A 26,372-nucleotide genomic window follows, 5' to 3' on the forward strand; every position below is an offset into this window, starting at 1 on the left:
CAGGAGTATTCTGGGAAGAAGGAAGCTCTCTCCGCAGTCCTGTTCAGACACCAAAGAAGCAAGATGTGACCTGCCCCATTGAAAAAGGTACCTAGCCATGTGGCTAACACATATTAGAAAAATGGGCTAATATAAGTTATAAGAGTTAATAAGAAGTTTGAGCTAATGGGCCAATCAATTGATCATTAATATAGACCTCTGTATAATTTCTTTGGGGCTTACCGGCTGTGAGAACTGGGCAGGACAGAAACCCAAAAAAGCAAGCCCTCATGTTACGAATGGCACCCAGAAAAGATAATTGACAGAATATAGAATTGTCCCACATCAATGATAGATCATAATATGGCATGTAGTAACACAGTCCCAATTTGAAAATAAACATGGTCAATCCGTCACAATGCTGTATGAAAATTCAAGTCAGAGACATTGACAGAGATATACACATACACACATAAAGGATATTTTTAAATTTACTCATTGAAAAGGGAGTGGTCTTCATGTAATTGACGTTTGTCATTTACATAAATCTCCAATTGCCTACCGTAAGTATGGATTTCCTTTAGAAATGGAAAATAATATATGAGAAATAATGCTCAATCTCTGACTCCTTTGTGAATTTATCCTCTGTAATGGAGTGAAAATATTATATAGATGGTATTCAACAACTTTTTTTCATTAAAAATAAGCAACTTCATGCTTCAACCTAGGCAATGGTAGCTGTGATTAGCTTATAAATAGAAATCCCTACTACAGACCGATAAAAAATAGCATATTGCAAAAGGGAAGCTGATCGTCACTGATCAGACTGTTAACAAAAGTAATTCTACCCGGCATTCTTTATGTATATAAGGTAATTTCCTTATCATGACATTGCTTTTTTAAAATCTTGAGAGCCAGTAACAGCAAGTCTATAATACTGAGACTCTACTACACACACAATTCTCACAATCTTTCTGTGGAGATGAACTGAATTAAAGTATACTAGAGTCATGCTTCTATAAAGGAGGACATACCCCTATTTAAAAATTATGGATTTGGGAAGTTATGACAATTGATTGTCAACTAACACGGTAGTGCTGAAATTTATCAGAAACATATATCCAAACTTATAATTCTTATAATCCTCAAAACTAATAGTTATAACAGTTGAGTAGCCAGAGCAGCAATGATTTACCAGATTTTAATAGAAGTTCACTGAGAGACCTACCCTTTAAAAGCGCTCAGTATACAGAAGATGTGAACCATGAATGGCAGTTAAGAGTATAATCCATACCTATGAGGTGAGTCAAATCAATGTCTAATCTTTGCCTGTACTTGAAGTCCGGGTCCATACCACTGCAGTGCAGCACTATTTGTGAAACACACTCCTCAATTATTTTATAATACTGTGGCCTGAAACAAAGGAGAGAAAATATTTGAGAATACTTTTCTACTTGCATCAATCAATGTTCTTACAAAGGAAATGAGAATGCTAACTCAGTTTTTTCTTGTGCCACTAAGAAAATGATTCCACCAATATTTACACTCCTTTAGAAAAAATATGGTTAAGGATTAAAGATGGTCTGAATATTAGGGGATCAAATGGTGTGTGATGTAATTGACTGAAAATATGTACTGACTTAATATTCTAGTTTGTAGAGATTCATGCTTGTATTCCAAAATACTGATCAACTCTATTTAAGGTATTGTTTCTAAAGTTAATGAAAATGAATACCCCTTATTCCTATATCTATGAGCACAGAAATGGCTCGAGACAGCCACAAGATCTCATTTTCAGTAAAAGACGAGTTTCTTGGTATTAGGTGGAATGCAGTGTCTTGAATTCAGTGCAGAGCATTTACTCAGGAGAGTCACACTAGTTTACAAAACTGTGCTGAGTCATTTCTGTTACAGATGAATGCAAAGACCCTACGCATGCAACATGTTTCTAAAAACATCTATTTTATAAAACCATATACACTTAATGTGCATGACTACAGCTGCAATTTGTGTGATGTGTCAAAGGTTTAATTGCCGGGTGTGTGAAAGGACCACAGGAACTTAACAGCAGTCTTCCAGCTTCAGTGAGAGAGACATCGTTGGCAGAGAGAGACAAAGTGCAAAAATCAATTTGACCTCTGGCCTCTGTCTGTTGTCACAGGAATAGAATTATGCAAACACTGTACACATACACACAGAAAAAAACCTACTGATATACCACACAAGCACGCAAGTTGTTTAAAGGATGCCACGTGGGAATTGTTCATCATTTGTTAACATTTATTGAGTAGATACTTCTGCCAACTCATGCTTCCAGGTAACTGAATAATCATGACCACTGTACTCCATTTTATATACTATTATTCATAGTGAGTTCTAAAAAGCATACATTAGTAGTTTCAACATGTTTCTGTCTCCTCAGCACCAAGGCAGCAATCCAATTACTGGAGTAGCCTAAAGAGAAAAATAGCTCTATCTGCTAATTTAGAACTGTCAATTTTTTTTGCTATTACAACTAACGTTCTTGGATCCTTTATTTTTCTAATATTCAAGTAAGTTTTGAGAATTAAAAGAACCTAGTATGGCATAATTGCATACATATAAAAGTGTAAGGAAACTAAGGAATTTGAACTGTCATTAATATAAGACCATGGTCACGAATCTATAGATAATTTCAGTCACACAGAAACCTTGTTATATAGGTTTCCAGGTTTTCTAAAGCTTAACTCTATAGGTTATCATATTCACTTATTTTAAAAATAGTTTTATTGGACAAAATTAAAATATGTACAATAATATCCTCCTCTCTTAAAAGATCGTACATTTACTAAACACTATAAAAATAATAAAATTTTACTTGTCAAAATAGGAAGATTTAAAAAAATCCTAGCAGTTTCAATGTTTTCACTGTGTTATCAGTATCAAGCAGAAAAATTTATTACAGACTCAATAATATATAACAGGTTAATTTCTACTTATATTCCAGTTGCTTGCGTGTACCATACTTACAGGCAGCTATCTTTTCTGGCAAAATTACAATGAATGAATTACTTTTAAATGTTGCCTAAAGTAGTAAAACCTTTACATTTTCTGTACATATAATGCATATATTTCCTCAGGCACACTACCTTCTTACCTTTCTTTTAATTTTCAATTCAAATTATACATGCAGTCAACTCAGGTATGAACCTTACCTTATATAATAGTCATTTCTGATAAGCAGAAAATGCTGCAGAATGGATAATAAGTAATTTTCAGCTGCAGTGTCTTTCAGCATATTATAGAGAAGATGGTAGACCTCATTCATATCAGTAGAAAGTGAGTAAAGGAAAACATTAAAGATTCTTGATGAATAGTGCATTTATGTCTAAAACAGGTTCACTTTTAAAATTAAACATTCACTACTTGCTTCCCATTATTGTTACTAAAAACTCAACTTCATGACATAGCATTTAAGTATATATAGCAAAAAAATCAAGGCAGCTTGGGTGTCAACCCTTTAATAATCAGTCATCCATTATATTGTCAACTTCATATAATAACTAGGACCATTCAAATAGCAATTCCATTGGCGAAATATGTTTTATCTTAATCTGTCTATGGTTCGAATATAGTCACTGCTATTCTATTTTTATTCTCAGATAAAAGATGTCAGGCAAGTATTCAGCTGTCAAAAGATCACAAAACTAGTTTTATTTTAAATATCCAAATAGAATAAGCCTAAAATTATTTTGTTCATATTTGATCTTTTGGAGATTCCATAGACATTATGATACTTTTTCCTGAGGATATAAAAACTAGTGGAGTAGATGCTCTTAGCAATCTAGAAAGAAACTTCAAAAGAGGACTAACATTAAATGTACTGAGGATCTTGAAAGTCCACATAAAATTAAAGTAAAAGACATGATGCAATCCAACATCTTGAAACGACATGAAATGGGAAGTAGAATCAAATAGACAATGTAATATTTCAAACCCCACTTGAGAGTGCTGGGTTAAAGTATCATAAAGGCCTTAAATGTCTAGAGAATGAATCAAATGACATCACATAAACAAAGTATCTTTACTGATAAAAATAAAAATATTTTATATTAGTGATGCTGCTGCAGACTGTTTTTACAAATTTTGAAATAGAAATTATTTTTGATGATAATAACCTTTCTATTCATTGTATCTAAATTTATCCAATATTTTTTGTGTAAGGAGATGAGAAGCATAAAGAAAAAACATAAGGCAAATAAAGAACTAAGGGAGTTTCAAGGACGGAAATATCGTTCTAGTTAGTTTAGAATACTGGAAGAAAAAAGGTAAAAGAATATAACAGGTAGAAAAGTACAACTCAGACGTTACTTTGATTTCTCAAGTGTTTTCCTACTTCATAGAATCCAAAAGTATGTATTTTAATGGGTGGGAAACAAGTGGCAGAACTATGACAATCACATCTTTTATTTCAAACAATTTAACATCAGATACTTTGCAAGGAAGATTATATGCATTGTAGTTGATGTAGGTACTTTTATAGTACTTTTACAGTTAGAGACATAAAATTTTATCCAACAATTTTGCTATCATTAAAAAACATAAATATCTGATAAGAAATAAGACATTCATTTCCAGAGAACTGTATCGTTAAGTGGAGTAGCGTTTAATGAATACAGAATGTCTCTTAGCGAGTGTCACATAAGAACTTAAAGAACTTTTCCTCTCATTCTTATTGATAAGATATACTGCCTTAGACTCTTAGGCTCTTGTTTATTCAAATCTACTGAGCACAGTGTATCCCTAAGACAGTAAGCCACTGTGCAGATTTCATTAGTGTGAGTACATCATCAAGGCAAAGTAGCAATTCCTCAGCACAAATGTATATCAAGGATAGCATCATGGTAGAGTACTAAGACAAATAAGCAGTTAAAACTTTGTTCAGAGACAAGAATTCCTGCTTTTAAACAGAGGTATAAAGGTAGTTTTTTGTTGGTCAAAGGATATTCCATTTCAGCTCGAATGTCATTGAGACGGTGGGATAATTCAGTTAGGTCATCTTCTTTGTTCTCTTCAAACACTCTCAGTTGAATATCAAGCTCATCATTCTCTTTTTCTTTAAGACCCTTATATAAGAAATAAAATTCAGCAACTAGATGATAATTTAAAAATAGTACACTTGCTAATCAGGGACAGAACAGAATTATTCATTTGTACACAGATACAATTTCAAATATTGACCCAGGGCTTTGATTTCCTAAAAGAAAGTAAATGTAGCTAAAATTTTGTTTTAAAATGAAAGAACACCATACCAATATTTACATTTTCTTTCCAGGCCCTTAGTTTTGACTATTCACATTAAAATATTAATAATCATTCTGGAACAATAACAAAGACAATAACAAAAAAACCACAGTTGCTAACAACCGAAATTCAATGCTGTCATTTGGACTAAACAAACTCATCAGAAATCACAAAAGAAATCATGCAGTTAGAACATTCACATGTGCCTCTGGCACCAAGAAAATGAAGCAAATATAGATGAATTGTGTTAATGTAAAACAAAGGCAAGGATATATTCAAGCACAACAGTCCAAAGTATGGCCTGGAAAATTGTATAAACATGTTTATTATGAATGATATTTTGTGATTTTAAAGCTAAAAGGTATTAAGATTTTTTAAAATCAAGTTAAAGTTAGCCACCATGCCAATCTTTCAGCTTTTCTTAGCGTAACCACAAAATACCAACTTGGGCATCAAAAATTTGTTTTTGTAATACATCATAAACACATGCATTACAAAGCTCTAATAAATTTGCAAATAATATCCAAATAATATTAATAGCAATAATAATATAAAAAAGTTTGGAAGCATGCCACACTAGAGATTGTTGGGCTTAATATATATCACCTGGAATATCTTTTAATATTTGTCCATTAAGTTGCAGCTTTGAAAACTCAAATCAGTAATCACTACTGTGGATGCTCAAGGGTGATACACAAACTGGGATTATGATGTAGGATGTTCAGAGCTGAGCTTGAACTCTAAAAGGAAATGCAAGCAAGGTGTACTTCAAATTAGGTAAAGAAAGAAAACAGGATGCATTTATTCAATTTATTTTTGTTTCCATTTTTACTCATGTAGAACAATGATAAATAGGATGAATGGTGAATACTCAAGCAAAAAAAAAAAAACAGAGCACTTTTTGATGTTCTTTCTTCAAATATCCACACTTAAGAATTTGCCAAGTTCTTAACACATTTAAAAACATAAAAATAAAATTCTCTAACATGTTTAAAATGTATTTTAAATGTTTCTACATATTCTCATATAAAGTATATAACAAAAATTATTTCCACTTTATTCTAAACTAAGAACTTGCTTTTGATCTAACTATTCACTTACAAGGGGGTGAGATTTATTGGAATACAGAATTATGTAATTCTTATTGGTCATGTTGCTATATGAACATAGAAGGCAGTTACAAAAGAACACATCCAGAACATCAAAAAATGCATTTCAGAGCAAGACATTCTTCTTATTCTCCTAATTAGAAACAAAATGAATTCGAAACTACCATTTACTTAGTACCAGATTTTCATTAAAAAGAAGAAGAGTCTCCTCAACTGAATATTTTCAAGGAAAGTAGTAACTGATTAAGTATGTAATTTACTCAACAAAATATGTCCATGTAAATATAAAATATCCTAAGTGTTCCTTATTCATAATTTCTGACCCTGTTAATATGTTTATATGTAGACACATACATTATATTGATAGGTTTTCCTTTCAAATATCAAACTCCAAAAGATATATCCGTAAATTCTTGATAAAATAAACATTTGATGATTTAAACAAACTTTACACAGTAAAAATATACATGACAGATATAACACAATTATATCACACTTAAGCTTAATCACAATTAATCTAAATCTTACTATGGACTTCTGAAATATATAAAATATTCCTGGTGCATGAAAACATTATTTTACTATGTTGTTCTCTCATATAGCAAATTTACTGATGTACCTAAACAAAAGGCAGATGCAGAAATTTCAGAAAAAATCAATATAAATTATTTGAAAAGCAAATATACTTTAAAAGTCAATAAATCAATTCATCAAGTCAAAAATACAAAGAAAATTTATTGAAAGCAAATAATCTACATTCCATTTAACACCAAAAGTCTAACCACAGTGGTAGAGCAAATATGAAAATAAGGGTTCACACAATATGTTAAAATTGATTTGTCACGAAGACATAATATGTTAAAATTGATTTGTCATGAAGATTCTCCTATTACTTCTAAAACTGTCACTGTTCAAAAATATTGTGTTTATTTTAAGATATACTAAAATAAACTACTTTACATTTCCGCTACCGTTTCATTATATTAAAGAGGTATAATTTTTGGTGTATATACAATCACTGATTGGCATAACCTAAACAATATATTTAACCATGCCTAATTCACTGCATTTGTTAAACTGTATTTTAGAGAAATAGAGATCCTGCTATTTGAATTATGAAAAAAATAAGGATAAATACAAAAGAGGCATTTGGAAGGCTTATGCTTAATTTTTATTATATTCAAGATTCACTGGCTGCATGAAGATGTTGATTACTACATATATTCTAACTCTTTACATGAAAATATTCAGGTAATTTGGGTGCTAATTAACATCAATTGATATAAAAGGTACACCTAGAGGGTTGGAGAGATGGCTCAGCAGTTAAGGGCATTGCCTGCTCTTTCAAAGGTCCTGAGTTCAATTCCCAGCAACCACATGGTGGCTCACAAGCATCTGTAATGGGGTCTGGTGTCCTCTTCTGGCCTACAGGCAAACACACAGACAGAATATTGTATACACAATAAATAAATAAATAAATGAATAAGTAGATGAATAAATATCAAAAAGGTACACCTAGTATATACTGATGTATGACCATTTTATCCTTACTAAAGCATGATAACTAAATGACAACAAAAATAAAAATAAAGAAATGATGGAAGCAAAGAAATTATCCCCAGCGTACAAAAGGCCCATCAGTTTAGATTCTATATTTCAGCAAAAATGCAGAGAAGCTTGTTCTCAAAATAGGCATTACTAACCAACCGTCAATATGATCTCAACAATTTTCTTTCTTTGAGGGAATATATACACTCTCAGCTCATAGGTAGAGTCAATGTTTAGGCATAACTAATTTCACCTTCTATGAGAGCTATCTGAGAATCCTTATAGGATCTAGCCCAAAACTTTAGTAAGAGAAATACGATGCATTCCATTTTTCACAGCTGGGGAATCACTGGGATCTGAAGCAGAACCTAACAGAGACGTGATAGTTAAAGGAAAATATCATTCCCCATCCAAGAGGCTGTTCACAGTAGAGAGCTACTGGGAGAAGAAAAATCAGTTTGTTTGTTTGTTAGTTTTTTTACTAATGAAACAATATAGGATATATCCACCACACACCATGGCAGGTCCCATGCTCTGGAATAGGCAGCCAACACAAACTTTATTTCTGGAAATTTTCATGTTGTTTTAAAGAGAGAAAAAGAACATGAAGTTGGGTATGTATAGAGATGTGAAAAGATATTGGAGGAGTTGAGGAAAGAGAAAGAATGCATTAAAATGTACTGAATGAAACTCGCAAAGCATGAATAAAAATATTACTTAAAAAGAAATACATTTTCAGAAAATATGCATAATAAACAAAATATCAGGTAAATACTATGTTCTAGAATATATGGAGGATTCTCAGTTATCACAGATAATAAAGACTATAATATTATTCCAAATATAGTTTAACATTACTCTAATTAGAACAAACATTCACATTAAATTCAAAGAATGAAATTGTTTCTCTTTAGAAAAGTTCCAAAGCAGCTAATGAGGATACCATATTTGAGCAAAATATCCCAAATGTACTAATTAAGACTCAATATGCATACTTATACTGACTACAAATGAAATCAATCTAAAGTAACAAAGAGGAAAGCAGAAAACATTTAAATTAAAAGTCAATTTACAAATAGATATAAATATATCTAACTTACATAGATAAATCACATCATTAACTGAATTATGAATCATCATTTATATAACAAGAGTAATACAATCATTATATATAAAGATTACAAAGTATCTACTTTATTTGAGTCAATAAAAAAGGACAAATTTGTGCTGTCTTCCAAAACTTGTACATTTGCTTGAAGGGTACAATGAAAGTTTAGCAATATAATAAATAGATATATCCAACTTACTGGGAGCATTGTTTTTAGTCCAGAACGGAGGAACTCATTCCTCAAATGAATTCGAAAATCAAGATCATATGGAGAAGTGACAAGTGCATTTATGAACTGCATGCAGGCCACCTACAAAGAAACAGTAAATTTCACTTACACATTTAGGTACAGTAAAGAAATATGCAAATATGCAGTGCAATATTAATGTATTTTCTTGAATGTGTCTGCTTAAGTTACAATTATGAGAGGCCTGAACAGCCCAAAGTACATATCCAATTGAAAATTAATAGGCAGAAAAGTTGTCAACCAGAAGAAATTCAAGCTTAATGACATATATTAATAATACTTTAGAAGTAAAGACTGTATTCTCATAGAGAAACAAGTTGATCAGTCTTGTAACAATATCTTTATATAAATATGAGTAGTTTGTTAAGGCCATAAAAAACAGTAAAATTTATATTTACTGACTACATCAATATCAATATGATAGTATATATTATTACAATAAACATATCTTTGCTATTAAGAACTTTGTATATAACATATAAAAATAAGGTTGGCTATTTTAAAAAGAAGTTGTACACAGAGTCTATCATACAAAATAAGAAGGAGATGATTTAAAATCAGTAGTCAAACAAGGAAAGGTAATAAAAGTGTCATTTATTGTTCACCAAATTCTAAAAGGTATCTCATTAGTAACATAATAACTGCAAACTAAAACTGCTAGGGAAATACTTTTAAAGACACATTCACTGGTAATGTAAGAAAAAAAGTAATTTGTCCGCATCTATGCTACAATTATGTCTTTCTGAGTATAACTTAGAAATTAAAAAGTAAAATTATCAAAAATATCTTAAATTAAAATTGAAATAATTATTTAAAGAAGCACAACACATTATTAAGAAATGCCATTGTGTGGATCCAATATACAAAATATAAATACCTGAATGAAAGAAACCAAACCCTTATCATCTCTATTATTTAAATTTTATGAATAACTAGACAATGTATAAGGTCCTTTACATAATTAGCTATCTAAAGTCACTCTCATAGAAAACCTGAGATGAACGCTCTAATATATTTATTTCACACATGGAAAAATTTAAGCCAAGGCAAATCAATAACTTATACACAGTCAAATAGCAAAAGACAATGATATTTCTACGTTATAATATTTTACTACAAAGAAAACAATTCCAGAATGCTTTAGAAACTCCACAATAGATTCATGCAAGAAAAGATTTTAATGCGGTATAAGACGATAAAATTTACTGTTGGATCATGTTGGGTTAACAAAGAGCATCTTCATTATAGCTATACATTAATTATAAGAACATGAAATGAATTTAACAACATGTTGTCTAGAACAAGAAGGAGTTATCAAATATATAAATGAAAAGCAAATAAAAGTAGCGAAAGGAGAAAATGATGCTTGGTTTGAAGTATATCCCATTCCATATACATCCTATTAAGTAACAAATAGAGAGCATCCCATCATCCAAATTCATTGATTCTTCTTCCCTTTTGAGGGCTGCCAAGATGCTCTAGTTTCAGTGTCAATGTACATTCACAGACAAGTATATTTGAACAGGTTCAAATACACTACACTACAGAACTCTTCTATTCAAAACAGAATCTTTTAATAATAGATTCATAGGAACTAATTCAAGAACTCGACTTCACTAGCTATAGTCCAATGGCTTGAAAAATACATGTAATTTTTAGGTCCCACATTGGACAATATGGATAAAGAATACTGCAGGAAATTTAATTGAACAACACTGCATGGGAAATGTTAATTCTGGCCCTTTAGAGCTGAGCTTGAAATAGTTACAAACCTCATTCCCAAATAATGAAAGTTTCAAAACTTCGATGGTCATCTTCCAAGAGTATAACTCTTTAAAATGTAACAGTTCTGTTACGAAACAAAATCATCCTGCTTTTAAAATAATCCATCTTCAGAGAAAGGAAATAAACAAGCTACAATACTGTGGCCCAATTTTTTCAACTATCGGTAAAAAGACAAACTCATAAAAATGAGGTGATCTCCCTGAGGTCACATGGCTAATAAGCCAAAAAGAGGGGACTAGAATCTCATATTGGAGTACTGTAGTCTTTGGATACATTACAATGTGCCAGCCTAGCATTGTTAAATACAACTGTACTTTACCTCAAGCCAGAAAGAATATAAACGTAATTGATTTAAATATCACAAATTCAGATATCCAGATTCTTCAATATTTTCAGATTTTTAAAATTGCTTTTACTTTTAAATGATTTCCCATGTTTATTTATTCTTTTTAATATGGAGTCAATAAGAAACAAAGTGTTAACAAAACCAGAAAGTCAGTAAATTTTGTTCATTGAATACAATTGTTCAGGGGAAGGACCATAACTCATATGCTAAGCCAGCAAATATAAACAATGTCTTTTTTAATAGTTTTTGACATATGAAAATTTTATATTACTACATTTTATGCATATGAATTTAATAAATATCACTTATACTATATATGTATACTTGCTTTTGAGTAAATGCATATAAAATAAATTAATAAAATACATATGAGAATCTTCACAAAGTAACCGTGAAAATAAGAGAAGCTTTAACTTATTTTAACTAACAGGTGTCACAAATGGCAAACATTTGTCTGCCTGTTTGATCACAATTCATAGAGTTATGGAGTACAGTAATTGCCAACTCTGGGGCATTCTCAGACAGATTATCCATATTTCCATTAGCTGTGACAAATTGTGCTTTTAAAATTTTATTGACACTGTCACACATTTGACCTTATTAAGTGCTCTGTTGACATTAAAAAGGTCTTTCCTTATTTTAGCCACAGCAGGAGTTAGGGAAAAAGATGGTTTAAGACTCAATAAGTACCTACCAAAAACTATACAAATATACAGTGCAAGTTAATTAAGTCAAGAAATGGAGAAAGATTTCTAGGCAAAAGAAGTGATTTATGTACAAAGGTACAAAGGTAGAGGGAGGAAAATGCACAAAATGTTCACAAAGCACAGTTTAGTGTTACTACATCAGAAAGTATATGCAGAAGCCTAGTGAAATATACAGTTAGAAAGCAGTAAGCAGAGTACGAAGTGCTTAACTTATCCATTTGGGAAGGAGGGACACAAAGACTAGATTTTAATCCTGGAGGTCATAAAAAAGCCTTTGAAGGATTTTAAGCAGTGATGTGACAAAACGGCATGTCACAACAGTCATTTTGTTGAAGAGGATTTAAAGGGTTAACATAAAGCGCAAAAGATTCTTTTAACAGTCAGACCAAAGTAAAAATAAAGAGGAGAATTCCTTGAAACTAAAACAACAACAACAAAAAACTGGCAGCAGTGTAATGACAGAGAGATACTATGCCTAGAAAGATGTAAAGAAATAACATAGAGGATTCCAGCATGGACTAGTAACTATAGTAATACAAGATATATATATATATATATATATATATATATATATATATATATATATATATATATATATAGTAAAGGATATAGAGTAAAGGTAGATATAAAATTAACTATTAGATTAATTTTTGGTGTATATTAGTTGTTACATAATGATCAGGAAGGAATACAAAAAAACGGTAGGTCACGGTGAGAGAAAGAATTAGATTAGAAAGATTAAGGATATATAACAGCAAAATGAACATAGTTAAAGGCAATACAGAATTTGAACTTCTTATTTTCGAAAGGGACAGAGGAATGGGATACAAAGAGCTTAGACAAACCTATCTTTCTGAAGTCAGAAGGATGGATAAGACAATAGACAAACCATCAAAATGAGAAAAATGAAACAAAGGTTCCATATTAGAACTTTCTCTCATTTACACTTTGATTTTAATTTCCATAGATGTATATGGGGCAAAGATCCTAATATCAGAAAGGGATCCATGAGATATGAAAAAGTTATCCTAAGAAAGAGGTCACTGCATATATTTGACATGAAAATGAAATGGGAGATACTGGGGGCAGAAAAAGGAGATCAGCATAGGATAGAAGCATGAGGAAAGGGGAGAGAAGTAGAGAAGATGGACAAACACAAAAAATATATATGAAAATTATATAGTGCACCAAATTAATTGGATTAATAATTATTTTTAAAAGCAAATTTGAAAAAAATATAAAATAAGCTCTTGGACTCAATAAAAATTAGAGGCATGCTTACACATGGGAACCTTTAAGTAAAAGAGGAACAAAAGAAAAAATAGCGAAAGCTTAGTTTCATGGAAGTGAAAGCGAGGGCATGGAGAAAGTCCTGATCAATAATGCCAAATAGTACTAGAAAGTCAATGTGATAACTTTTAAAGTAGTCTACTCCTTTACATACAATGAGAACCATTCTTACCTACCATAATAATAATAAATACGATTATTCAATTTTGAAACAGATTGAAAAGTGAAGGTATACTTGAAGCCAGAATTTTTTCTTGTTACAGTGAAAAAGCAACTCTATTGAGAAGTAATTCTAGACACAAAAGAACAGAGTTAAGCATGGCTTCTTCTCAGTAGCACCATTTTCTCGAGTGGAATCTGTTTGCTAGAGGCAACAGCATCTCAAAGAGAGGCTTCCTGACTCAGCTTTAGCTGCAAAAGCCTTGCAGCCCTGTTAAAAGGCTTTGCCACAAAGCACGTAAATGATGTTTATGAAGAACCTACAGCATGCTTCGTGGTGGTAGCAGTGACTTTGAAACTGTATAGAGTTGTGGAAATAAGCATGGGTCCCGCCAGTACCTCTGTCATGAAGCTAGACTCTCAGAAAGGTAAGGAATGGGGTGGATCCAACAGTCAAAGTCACAGCTTTAATCCTATCCATATCGCTTAGCAAACTAAAGATTCATGTAGTAAGAAAATGGAGCTATACATTAAAGATAGATTCAGATGAACAAAAAAGGTCTAAATATTTTACAGTGTGTTTAAAATGTATGTAGGCTTGGGAGCAAAAAGAAAAAGGATAAAGTCTTTAGGGAAAAAAAGAAAGAGAATAGTTGGGTATAGTAGCAAACACCTTAAATACCAGCACTTGGGAGGCAGAGACAAGCAGATCTCTGTGAGTTCAAGGACAGCCTGGTCTACAGAGTGAGTTCCAGGACAGCCATAGATACACAGAGAAGCCCTGTCTCAAAAAACCAAAAATTAAAAATAAAAATAAAGGAAATAGAGCTTTAAATAAAGCCACATAAAGATAGAAAATACACAGAGAATCAGGGTACTGTATATTATTGTGTTGTCTTTGAATTGTTTGACAGCTGAGGAAAGAGCAACATCTGCTAAAAGACATTTAATTATCAATGTTGCTGGATTAATACAGCATATTTATTTTGAAAATGACTTGATTTAAAAGTTTAAGTCAAGAGATATGTTACTTTGGAGAAAAGGTTTTACTTTTGTTTCCATAGGAAATGAGGGAGTGTGGATTTATTCTGGGTTAAGAAAACTCAGATTTGATCAAGGAAGACCCCTGAGAAATCCCCAATAGGAGTACATGGCACAGATGATCCAACATTTCAGAGGACTTCTATTGGGAGTTTCCTCTGAATTCTACATCTCAAGACTGCTGGCTGAGATGATCAAGCCTCACAGAATATTTATGCAGGACTTAGCCATAATCCTAAATTTTCTTTAGGTAACCATAACATTATCTGCACCCCTAATCATTATGTAGTAGCCTAGAAAACTACATCCACATTCCCCCCAAAATGGATTATGGATGCTTGTCTTTGTTTAGAGTGTTGGTTACAAGTCATTAGGGATAATGGTCAGGAAAAAAGCTAAACAAAGAAGATTGGATTCAGAGTTATTGTTATGAAAAATAAAAAAGGGGAACAGCTGTGAGACAATGTTCATATGCCCTGAAAATATTAGTCACTTGTATTAGTTTAACAAAATGCTGATTGGCCAGTAGCCAGGCAAGAAGTATAAGTAGGGCCCCCAGAACAGGAGAATGCTGGGAAGAGGAAAGGCTCATTCTGCAGTCGTCACCCAGATGCAGAAGAAGTAAGATGAGAATTCCTCACTGATAAAAGGTACCAAGCCATGAGGCTAATGCAAACAAGAATAATTGGTTAATTTAAGATGTAAGGATTAATAAGCCTGAGCTAATAGGCCAACCAGTTTATAATTAATGTAGGGCTCTGTCTATTTCTTTGGGACTGAATGGCTGCAGGACCAGGCAAGACAGAAGCCTCCGCCAAAAATGTTCCATATACATACTTACATATGTGTGTGTGTGTGTGTGTGTGTGTGTGTGTGTGTGTGTGTGTGTAAGTAATATTTGCTTGGGACTTAGTTTATTGACACTTATCTGAGTTTTAGTAATTTACTAAACTTCTATTTAGCTTTCCCTCACTGCCAGGCAGTGTGTGGTCACATTTTGAGGATCTGAATGTATGGGCTGAGGAAAAAAATGTCTTCCAACCTTCCAACTTGTGGCCTTAGACTGACATCAACAGAAATCAGAAATTCATGCTCAATAAGAAAATGCAAGAAAACAGAAAAACAGAAAGTTAGGTTCTTATGAAAGGTCAACAATTGCTTCTTTACACAAAATTAGTTTGATAGACTTGATAATTTTAATGATGGCTCAATGTTTGATTTATTAATTTCATTTCTGATCCTAAATTATATACCAGGAGGATAACTATACCAAGTATATGTGGTGTGCCTGAGTGAAGCTATCATATTTTATTAAAACATATTTGGTGAAAGGCTTTTGTGTACCATATTTAATTACAAAAGAAGACTTTCTCCATTATTCTGATACACCAGAAAACAGGTTAATATGTAACAAATCATGTTACCATACTTCTCACAACAACTCCTGAAATCCAACAAAGATATCACAGCTTTCTGACTAATTGTAGTTTTGGAAAATGGGCTGTCTTAATATGCACTCACTGGATATTAATCATGTTACATTCTCTACCTTTAAAAAGATTATTAATTGTCAGTTTACTTTGAATTTTCCTGTTTTACTACATAGAAATAAAGTACAAGTGTATGCCTGTATTATCTTCTGTCTTCTTTTAAAAAATAACTGGCAGACTATAGGGGTCACCATTTTTACACACTACAAACCCTTCTTGCCTTAATTCTAATTTAATAGTGCTTCTCTATTAAAAAACAAAATATCATTGAAATTCTAATCTTTCAAGCACAACTTCAAATATCACATCATCTGATAGTACCCCTATAATTCTCAAATTTGTAGTGTAAGTTATATTTTTGGTTATGAGCCTAACCTTTCATGACTGAGTCATCTCTCTAGCCGATTGTAGTGAAATTTAAACGAGATAACATATGTAAATAGTTTGTAACATTATGTATCATAGCACTCAAATGATATTTTTAATTTGTTACTTGTGGGAGTCCTAAAATAAACCTAAGACATGTACTCAAAGACATGAATTTGAATAGGGAGAGAAATGTGACTTTCACATGTATCAGGAGATTTTCTAGAATACAATTATATATTAAGCTAGGGAAGCAATTGAAAATATGCATTAACAAAATATTCATGTATATTCATGAGCACACACACACATGTTGATTATACACATCAATATATAAGTAGAAGAATGCAAAATGATAATTGGTCAAGATGAATGATAAAAAGAGGGGAAGTATTCCTGGGAAATCAGAAGAGAAAATATGCATTAGAAACATGGAATAAAGAAGGGTATTCAGAGATCACACAGAAAGAATGGTGAACAGAGAAGCAAGAGAAATAAAATTTTCAAGGAGTACATGATGATCAATAGTGATAAGCAGCTACAATTGGGGAACAAAACATTGGATTTTGAAATTTAGAGGACCATTTAGGATTTTTTAAGGATTGTATAATGTTAAATTGTGAAAGGTATTTTAAAAAATAAAAATAGATTATTTTCAGAGACATGTGGTACAAGATAAAAAGGCAGATGAAAGGCTACTAAGTGTAAAAAAACAGGTGATACAGTGTGGGAGACCAAATAGTAAAACTACACAGAAGGTAAGGCAATGAAGAGAGTACATATATTGATGTGATTTATCCCCAATCTTTTCTCAAACTACTGAAAGCAATGACAAGCATATCATAGCTGAGCTAGAAAACATCTGTAAGATGCTGTTGGTTTAAAATATAATTAGTTCAGTATTTTAACAGAATTATTTTATGACATTCTAATAAGAGGTCTCAGGACATTACCAAAATAGAAAAGTAATTCTGTTAAAATAGAACAAAAATTACGTTTTTTAAACAACAGATTTTAACTTTTGTTTTTAATTTCAGAATTGTGAACATATTATATAAATTTTACAGGATAATTTCCTATTCACATTAAGTATGCCTAATAACCCACTTCACAATTCTTGGGAGACTACTAGGCTCTGTATATAACAAATTACTAAATTTTGCAGCTCATTAAAATAGGAAATTTCAAATTGTAGTTTGCATATGTTTGCATCCATAATCAGTATTCAACAATTTCTTGAATATTTTGCAAGATGTCTATGATTTTTCCATATGGTACTTGTTAAACACTTGCTACTTAATCATTCTATTCTGTGCAGTGCCATGGAGGCTAGAGAATGACAGTAGTGTTTCATTGTCTGGGTTAATAGACAGTGGGGGAAAACACAGTAGAGTAATTTTACTCAAAAATGACAATGTTACTTTTTTATTGAGGTATTACTATAATAGACATACAATTCTAGATGCATATATCAAAACATTTTAAGTTCAAACCATTATTCTAAACTTTAACAGCTGTGTGATTCTTAGAGAACTGATCATGTAGCCTCCCTTCAACTCAGTCCCCTGATCACTAAACTGAAGATAATATACAACACAGAACTGTGGCTATAATTCCATTTAAATATTTTTAACTATGCAAATGTTAAAACTTGTCCCACATATAGCAAATTGTTCCAAATTCAATGAAAACTTTAACTCTAAATAAAATACTTGAGTCCTGCTAAACTTTGGAAGTAAACTACAGACTTATATGTATTTCTGCCAGTGAAAGCCATCTAGTCAGGCAAACACAGGCAACACAGCAAAGAGGATACAACATTGGAGAAGACATATGAAAATACACATTTCAGGTTTTCCCTAGAAAGAACCAAATTTTATTGAGACTAAAACTAAAAATATGAAAAACTGTCATAGATAGGAAAACACTAAGGGGAAATTCTCAGTTTTAAAAACAACAATATACAAGAGCATCATAAGATAAAAGTTCATCAATATCCTCATCATAGTTGAAGTAGAATACCTTTAAAACATCTTTACATATCTGAAGAAACATTATGTACAGTTTCATAATATTATAGATTTTCTTTAGATAAGCCAGTACATCTGTTGTACAGTTTCCAACTGTGACAGAAAATGTTAATACTTCAAAACACAATAAAAAAGAAAAATCAATAGTTTTCTATCAAATAGAAAATTTACATGTATATACTCACTATAAAATAGCTTGAAAAATTAAATATAGAGGCAAACTCTCTTTGAGTGATGACATAATACTTTAAAAGCTATTTCATGGCTTTTATATATCAAATGGTATATACACTATCTAAAATAAAGAGTACGTTGATATCAAATTCTGGCTCTTGTACACCATGTCCACTTATACAAGTGATGTAATTTCATTCTGCCTATCCATGGGATAGAGAAATGTATAATACTTAGGAGGTTGATCTCTTACTAGGATTAAATCAAAATATACAGGCAAAATAAAACGAGCCATCATTAGAAGCTCTTGTCTCTAAATATTGGTTATAAACATGACTTCTCACCCCTTGAGACTAAAGTAGCCTTTAATAAAGTAAGACATATCCTGAAATCACTAAAAACAATGGATTTGCCATTTTTAAAATTAAGCACGTTTAGTCTGGGTCAACAGAATTTTCCCAGGATCCCTGACAAAAGAGATACAATTCAATTCCCTCTGCATTCGGGAGTCAGATTTCTAATTGATGTTTGAAAGGCACAAAGAGAAAAACATCATTTTTTTTCTAAACTGCTTCTTGGTCATCAGTAACCCAGTCTGGCCAGGACATTGTAACTCTCCTGACTCAGATATCTGACTGTTAAAGACTACGATGCTATGACACCATACTTGATTATTCTCTTCTATGTCTACAAAAGCTTACAAACTTTATTAAATTGGTCAGATAGTACTGACTGAAATGTTTTCCCTTTGGCCCAGATTGTTGCTAAAGCTTTAATTTCCCAATAGTTACTATAACGCATTCCATATTAGTGATAATGAAGAAGCAATTTTCTTAATTTTAAATGAATTTAAATAAACAAAACTGTAAAACACAAACAACTCTACATTTACATTTCATTTTATAAATTCCAGCTTAAAAGAAGTGGATAAAATACAAGTAATCAAAATATATCTCAAGTGATTCATGACAAAAGTACCCTACCTGGAGTTGTAGGGCTTCATGGTTTTCTAATCCTTCCACAATTGGGGAAAATCGTTCTCTGTTATTTCTTTCAGCTGCAGCAGTGATAGCCCCTAAGAGTTTGTCTAGACTACAGACAAAAACAAAGAAAACAGAAATGAAAAAAAAAACTGTATGATGTTCATTCTCTATTTTATTTTCACTTCTTGATGTTTAAATAGACCATTGAAATTTTCACATCACTTACTTTTAATAGACAAAACTTTCAAGTATTGTAATATGACACATAATGTTTTTAAAATCTCTCTGTTATGGAATAGCAAAGTGGAGCTAATTAACATACACATCACTCCGCATGCTAATTTTTTCTGTATGAGTTGTTTGTGTTCCAAACATTTATCTACAAACTTACATTATGTTTTCTTTTTATTGAGTACATTCATTTCATGTTAAGTTACCATATAAAATAAAATAAAATGCAATGATAAAATATTACAAAGGATCTAGTTGATTCAATTAAAGAAGCCAAATTGTCGTCTATAGAGGTGGGTTAGCAGTTAAGAGCATTGGCTGCTCTTCCAGAGGATCTTGTAAAATTTACAGTGCCCACTGGTGATTCACAATTATCTGAAAGACCTCATATTGTAAACTAAACTACATAAGGTGCCATAGAGCGTCTATGCATGCATTGTAGACACAAGTGTGTGCACACATGTGTGTATATCTGCTGTGTAGTATTCCCTGTGTCTTGTGTGTGTTTCCTGTGTGTTTCCCAAGATAACTTTTGAACATAACACATTTGCAATTGACTAATGTTATTTTCAGTGAGACAAAATCCCATTTATTTATTTTATATTAATCTTTAACAAATTTAGATTACATAATATCCAACAAGGATAAAATACAAAGAAGGTAATAAGGATGTCAATTTAAAATGTTCTAAGCTCTACTACTATATTTCTGGAAGTTATCAAAGAGAAAACAGACTAATTTCCCAGATGTCATTTTTCAACACAATAAATAGGACATATCAATACTTACATGTTCTCTTCACCAACAATGCAAATAGCAGAAAGTATTTTTACTATTTCAGTCATCATGTTGGGTTGTTTGGGATCAATTGCTCTTGCCAACAATAAAAGACTCCTCTCATCTCCTAAAATCCTTTGCAGTCCAAACTAAAAATAAAGAAATAAATAAACAAACAAACCTAAAATGTGTATGGAACATATTTTCCATTTAACATAAACCCCATATGAAGAAAATTTTCAAAAAAATACCTTCATAGTGGTGTTATAAATATAATTATGTAAATTATCCTCAAATGCAGTTATTCAGTTTTATTTTATTTGAAATGACTATATTTTGGAAATTTTGTGCCTTGAATAAAAATGATTTTCATTACACCTCAAAAAAACTTTTGAAAACATTTATGAGAAAAATGGTAACAATTAGTATTTCTCTAACAAACAAGAACATATTGAGTACATACTGCTATATTTTTTAAAACAATTTTTTTATATCATGAGATATCCTGAGGAAAGTCTGGAATTTGTGGTTAACTTTTCCAATATAGTTGCCCAAAAAATTAAAAGAAATACAGGAGGCAAAAACGCTGAAGTGCTTCAAGTATACTATATGCTATTTAACGCAATAAAAATATAATATGGACTTTCCCCTATTTTTTGTCTTTTTACATCATCTCTTAGGCAGAACATCATGGACTCAGAAACATAACATGTGGGTTTTCTTATATACCACAGTCAGATGGGTAAAAAAGATATCAGCTTCATTTATTTTCTAAGCATTAACCAAAGTGTCTATCCACATGCATTCATAAATGCTAATAGGTAGATATTCAAATACAAAAATTAATGTTAAGATACTGTTCTTTCTTCAACTTTGTGTCATAAAGTATATTTCTGCTTTCTCGTTAAAAGTTTGCTTTATTTTACAGTTAGTTCCATGGCAACATTACATTTCATTAGAAAATATTACAAGATAACATTTGGCAAAGTACCAAACATATGAACTGCATGAAGGATTTTAATTTAAATTCTAAGAGGAAAGGGGGCCCGACTAAACTTCTGAAATATTACTTTACTGTGGGCTTTAATAAATAAAGGAACATGCAGACTTTTCTAACAGTTCCTGATGTAAGTTACATCAACTTCAAGGGCCATTTAAGTCATTTCAGATGAAATTTACCTTCCTCAAATTGGAAAATGTGTTCCAAATTAAAATGAATATATCACCATGTACTTTCTCTTCAGAATGTTTGTTTTATGAAGTTTCACATGTCTATAATTTAAAGGACTCATTTATTAATGTGGTAGGGATATATATCAAACCATACACACAGCTTAACAAAAACTCCCATTTAGATTAGAATAATTTAAATAAAATCATCACGTTATTCAAAACTGCCAAACACATAAGAAAAAGAAAGTGAGTCGACATATCTGAGTATCCCCTGTGGGAATAGGGCCGTAGAGGAAATTCTGCTAATATAACTTCCTTTAGTCAAAATTCTAATTATAATTAGTTGTTATCCTACAAAATTATGATATTTGACAAGATGAATCAATAGGAGTGTAGAACAAAAGTTCTCATAGCTGAAATTACAGAGAAGGAGACTGATTAGCCAGAGGCTAAGTTATTTTTCAAAGGCCCAGTCTTCTTAGGAGTGGCAAAATGTGATCCACATCTCTGATTTTTAGTACTATATTATCTTTCTATAATGTTACTACTTTTGTCAGTTGCAGAAAAGAGATCCACCTTGAGCTACAGAGAAATAATGTACAATTAAGTGTATCTTTGTTAGGCATTAGATGACCATGATGTGTGGTATCTAAAGGCCGAAAGGACAGAAGAGAAATTTTTCTGTACTAGTACTGATAGGAGTGTATCTATAAGAAACTTCCAGATGGATGAGAAAGATAGCTCAGGGGATAAAGGTACTTGATAAACTACCTGAACACCAAAGTTTGATCCCTGGGAACACATGGTAGAAGGAGAGAAGTGACACCCTCAAGTTGTACTCTGACCTTCACATGAATGTATTGGTGCAACATACACATGTATAATTAACTGTAAAAAGGTAATTGACTTCCAGAAATAGCAGTAAAAATATCTGATGAAGGAATTCATTAGCAACCATGCACCGTATGTACCAATAAAATTATTTGCTGATTAATATGGGTATATGATATAGATAGTAATATATAATTGCATATACCAAAGAAATAGTTTTATATTACTTAAACACACAGTATTATTGCATTGGTTATTAATAGCTATAGTTCACATTTAGCAAGTTCCTGCTTATTACTATACTTACTTACTTCTATTAAGTATTTTGAGATTATTAAAATGCCATCTAAAGGTAATTAATGTAATTAAGCAAATTAATTAGTCAGAGTTATTTTATCTGTAGGTCTCCACAAGATTGTATAATACAAACAATATTATACAAATACAAAAATGTAAGCTATTTTCCATAGATTTCTTTTATGCATGTTAAATCACTGAAACTGAAGTAACACACTTATCAAACTAGTTGAACCATATTCCTACCCTTGAATTTTCCTTTTCAATAACTGAACAAAACTTCTTTCTCTGTCTAGAAATGATATCCAATTTATTACATTTAAATTTCCATACAACTAGGGTTTATAGGTTTTCCATGTATAGAGAATCCAGGTTCAATTCCCAGGACATACATTAGGCAGCTCCAGCCTATAGCTTGAGTTCTATGGAATCTGATTCCCTCTGAACTCAAAGGGCAACTGCACACATGTGCTGCACATAAACTCATCTAGCAACATGTACACATAACCAAATATTTAAAAATAAATAAAACGTCATACTATCACAAAAGGGAAAATGTATCATCAAATTTGAAAAACAAACTAATACTGTTTGCATAATTGCAAAATATGCCAGCAAATATTATGTGAAAGAAAAGACACTTAAACCACTTATAGAAAACTTGTGATGATCTGCATTATAAACATATTATTAAAACTTGAGTAAATACCCACAGTTCTATGTCTTTTTTACTTTCACACTGTCAAGCAAGTTCTTCCCTTTTGTAACAGAAGGATAAGTAAACACTATTTACCTTATTATTCATAAATGCTTTCAGGCACTGAATAAGTTTGTACTGATTCTTCTTGTCGATGTTTTCTTGCCTAAGTCAATAAAAAAATATTAAGTTGTGCTTAAAATTTTTCCCATGTGTGAAAGGTTTTAAATGTTTATTCTTACTGTTTTTTGTCCAGAAGCTTTTCCAGCACATCCAGTAAAAGTCCAAGTCCTTCATGGCCAAAGTTGTTAACCCAGCTGAGAATTGAAAAGAATATATAAGCAACTTCAAATATTTAGTACATTAGATATTAAAATTATAATTTTTGTTTTCAAATATGGTAATCCTCCCTCACTATTACAGTCTGTTTTATTTTCTTTAACCTCTGATAAAAGACTTGACTCTGAGGATGACCCTGATATCATCACCCAAATCCCTGACCTCTTTTCATGGTTTCATCGCCCATATATTGCTCTGCATCAGATAGTTCACCAGCTTCACATACTTAAGCCAGAATTTATGAGTTAAATTTATCTTCCGTCATTTCCATTCCCTCAAATCAACTCCTCCTCCACTCTTCAGTATTCTCTTAGTAACACCATTACCCTTTGACTCCCTCAAACTTGAAAGACTAGCTTAATTGATTGACCTGCCGTTGTCTTTCACCTTTTCATATTTTCTACCCATTTCATAAACAGCTGTTGAGCATGTACAAGGTACCAAGTATGCATGTAATATAGATGTAATGGGAAACACAACTGAGTTCTTATCCTCATTGAGTCTACTACCTAAAAATAGAGAGACAATAAATAAGTAACCAATTATATAAACATCAGTGATTTGTTGCAATGGAGTAAAATAACCTTTGCTAAACAAGTAAAATGCCAGAATGCTTTTATTTAATATGTAACAAGGAAAAGATCTTTGATAATATGCAACTTAAACAAAACACTAAAGATAAACAGGAATATCTTAAAGTACTATCAGAAAACTGATTAGAAAAAAGTTAAATACTGTGTTTGGAATGTTCCAGAACCTATGTAGAAGGAAATCAATTAGTGGGGTTGGGAACATAATACAAGGTTAAATCACAGTTGTGTAAGAATAATAGACCTTCAGATATTCAATTATGAATTCTTCTTCTTCTACAATGACTCCTCTAAATGATCCTCTGTGCTTTTCATTGTAAATCTAATTTACTACTAGTTACTTTTATTTTACTGTGGATGAAGAATCCCAGTGGGGTTCTGTGTAGCTTCATCTTTTTCTTTTATACATTTTATATTTAAAAAAATCTAACTGATAACATTTAAACAAATTCCTCAGTCCAAAAATCTACCTGGATTATCTCAATAATCCCTTAACCTGACATTTTCACCAAGCTTCAATCTACTTTTCCAGCCAGAGAACTTATACCACAGTGGCCAAAAGAATCAGACAAATTATCATTTCTGGAGTTCTCTCTAAGCTTCCTATATTAGTTTATTATTGCTTCCAAGAAAGAAACTACAATATTCTCTCTCAGTTGCCAAGTCTCAAATGACTATTTAACACCATTAATTATCTCTATAGCTCCTGGAATTCTTCAAACAAACATGGGTTCTTCTTTAAAACCCATACATATAATCTTCTCTCTTGCTGTCTAGCATGGTTTTATCATATACCTTACTGATTCATTTGGATTATAAATTCCCTAAAGACAGCACATTTCCTCGCTCACTTCTCTATCATACACTGCCCCATTAGAGAAGCTTACATACAATATATGGCATATTTGCAAACAATAAATATTTACTAATCTAAATTTAGTACTTATATAACCACCAAGAATAGGCAATCTTATATTTCTCAAGGATTTCACAAAGCTAAATATACAAATACTTGTAAAATAGACAATATAATATCTACTACATACAGAAACAAATGTTAAAACACGGTGGAGAAAATACTAGGCTTCATATATGCTAGGCAAGCACTGTACCACTGTGGTACATGTACTGCTGAGATATTTCATATAGAGTCTTTTAATTTTCTCTGATGGTTAATGAGAATGGTGCTCATATGCTCATATGCTCTAATTCTTTGGTCCTGAGTTGTTGGAACTGATTGAGAAGAATGAGGAGGTACGGATTTTTGGATGAGGGCTGTCACAGTGGAGCACGCTTTGGACTTTCAAAAGCTCATGAAATTCCCAGTTACCTCTCTGTGCTTCATGTTCTGGATCAAGATGTAAGCTCTCAGCTACTCCTCCAGCACCACGCCTGTTAGACTGTCAAATGATTCCTGCCATGAAGGGCATGGATTCTAACGCTCTGAAACTGTAGCCCCCCACAGTAACCTGTTTCTTCCACAAGTTGCCTTAATCATTGTATCTTATCACAGTGCTCAAAAGTAACTTAAGATACTGTCCATCTCATATCAGCATATTAAAAATCAATATTTCTCTCAGATTATCAGTGAGAGTCATCAGATCACTGAAGAAGGTATAATTTGAAATAGCCGAGATTCAGAACCAGTCACATCTACAATATATATGGAAGCTCATTTTAAACTAATGTGGCTTTAATTTTCATAATGGCAAGAAGAAATCAATATGGCATTGTAATGATAACTGGCAATGGGCTATTCAATTGAGGCATATAATCATCCACTGCAATGAGC

The 26,372-nt window shown here is 31.8% G+C and overlaps 1 protein-coding gene across 3 annotated transcripts in view; it reads right to left on the reverse strand.

Annotated features, from left to right (window-relative positions):
• Window positions 1-26,372, reverse strand: part of Diaph2 (diaphanous related formin 2) — a 727,907-nt gene that overhangs the window by 502,127 nt on the left and 199,408 nt on the right. For all 3 annotated transcript variants that reach the window (XM_087903154.1, XM_087903153.1, XM_087903155.1), the window contains 8 exons: window positions 23,894-23,968; window positions 23,748-23,817; window positions 20,666-20,802; window positions 19,646-19,754; window positions 9,227-9,337; window positions 4,966-5,084; window positions 3,174-3,290; window positions 1,274-1,392 (listed from right to left, as the gene is read on the reverse strand). In XM_087903154.1, the coding sequence (XP_087759280.1) occupies window positions 1,274-1,392; window positions 3,174-3,290; window positions 4,966-5,084; window positions 9,227-9,337; window positions 19,646-19,754; window positions 20,666-20,802; window positions 23,748-23,817; window positions 23,894-23,968 (857 nt within the window). The remainder of the gene's footprint in view (window positions 1-1,273; window positions 1,393-3,173; window positions 3,291-4,965; window positions 5,085-9,226; window positions 9,338-19,645; window positions 19,755-20,665; window positions 20,803-23,747; window positions 23,818-23,893; window positions 23,969-26,372) is intronic.

This window comes from Myodes glareolus, chromosome X, assembly GCF_982192425.1.
Source record: "Myodes glareolus chromosome X, mMyoGla1.1, whole genome shotgun sequence".
In the NCBI taxonomy this organism is placed as follows: Eukaryota; Metazoa; Chordata; class Mammalia; order Rodentia; family Cricetidae; genus Myodes; species Myodes glareolus.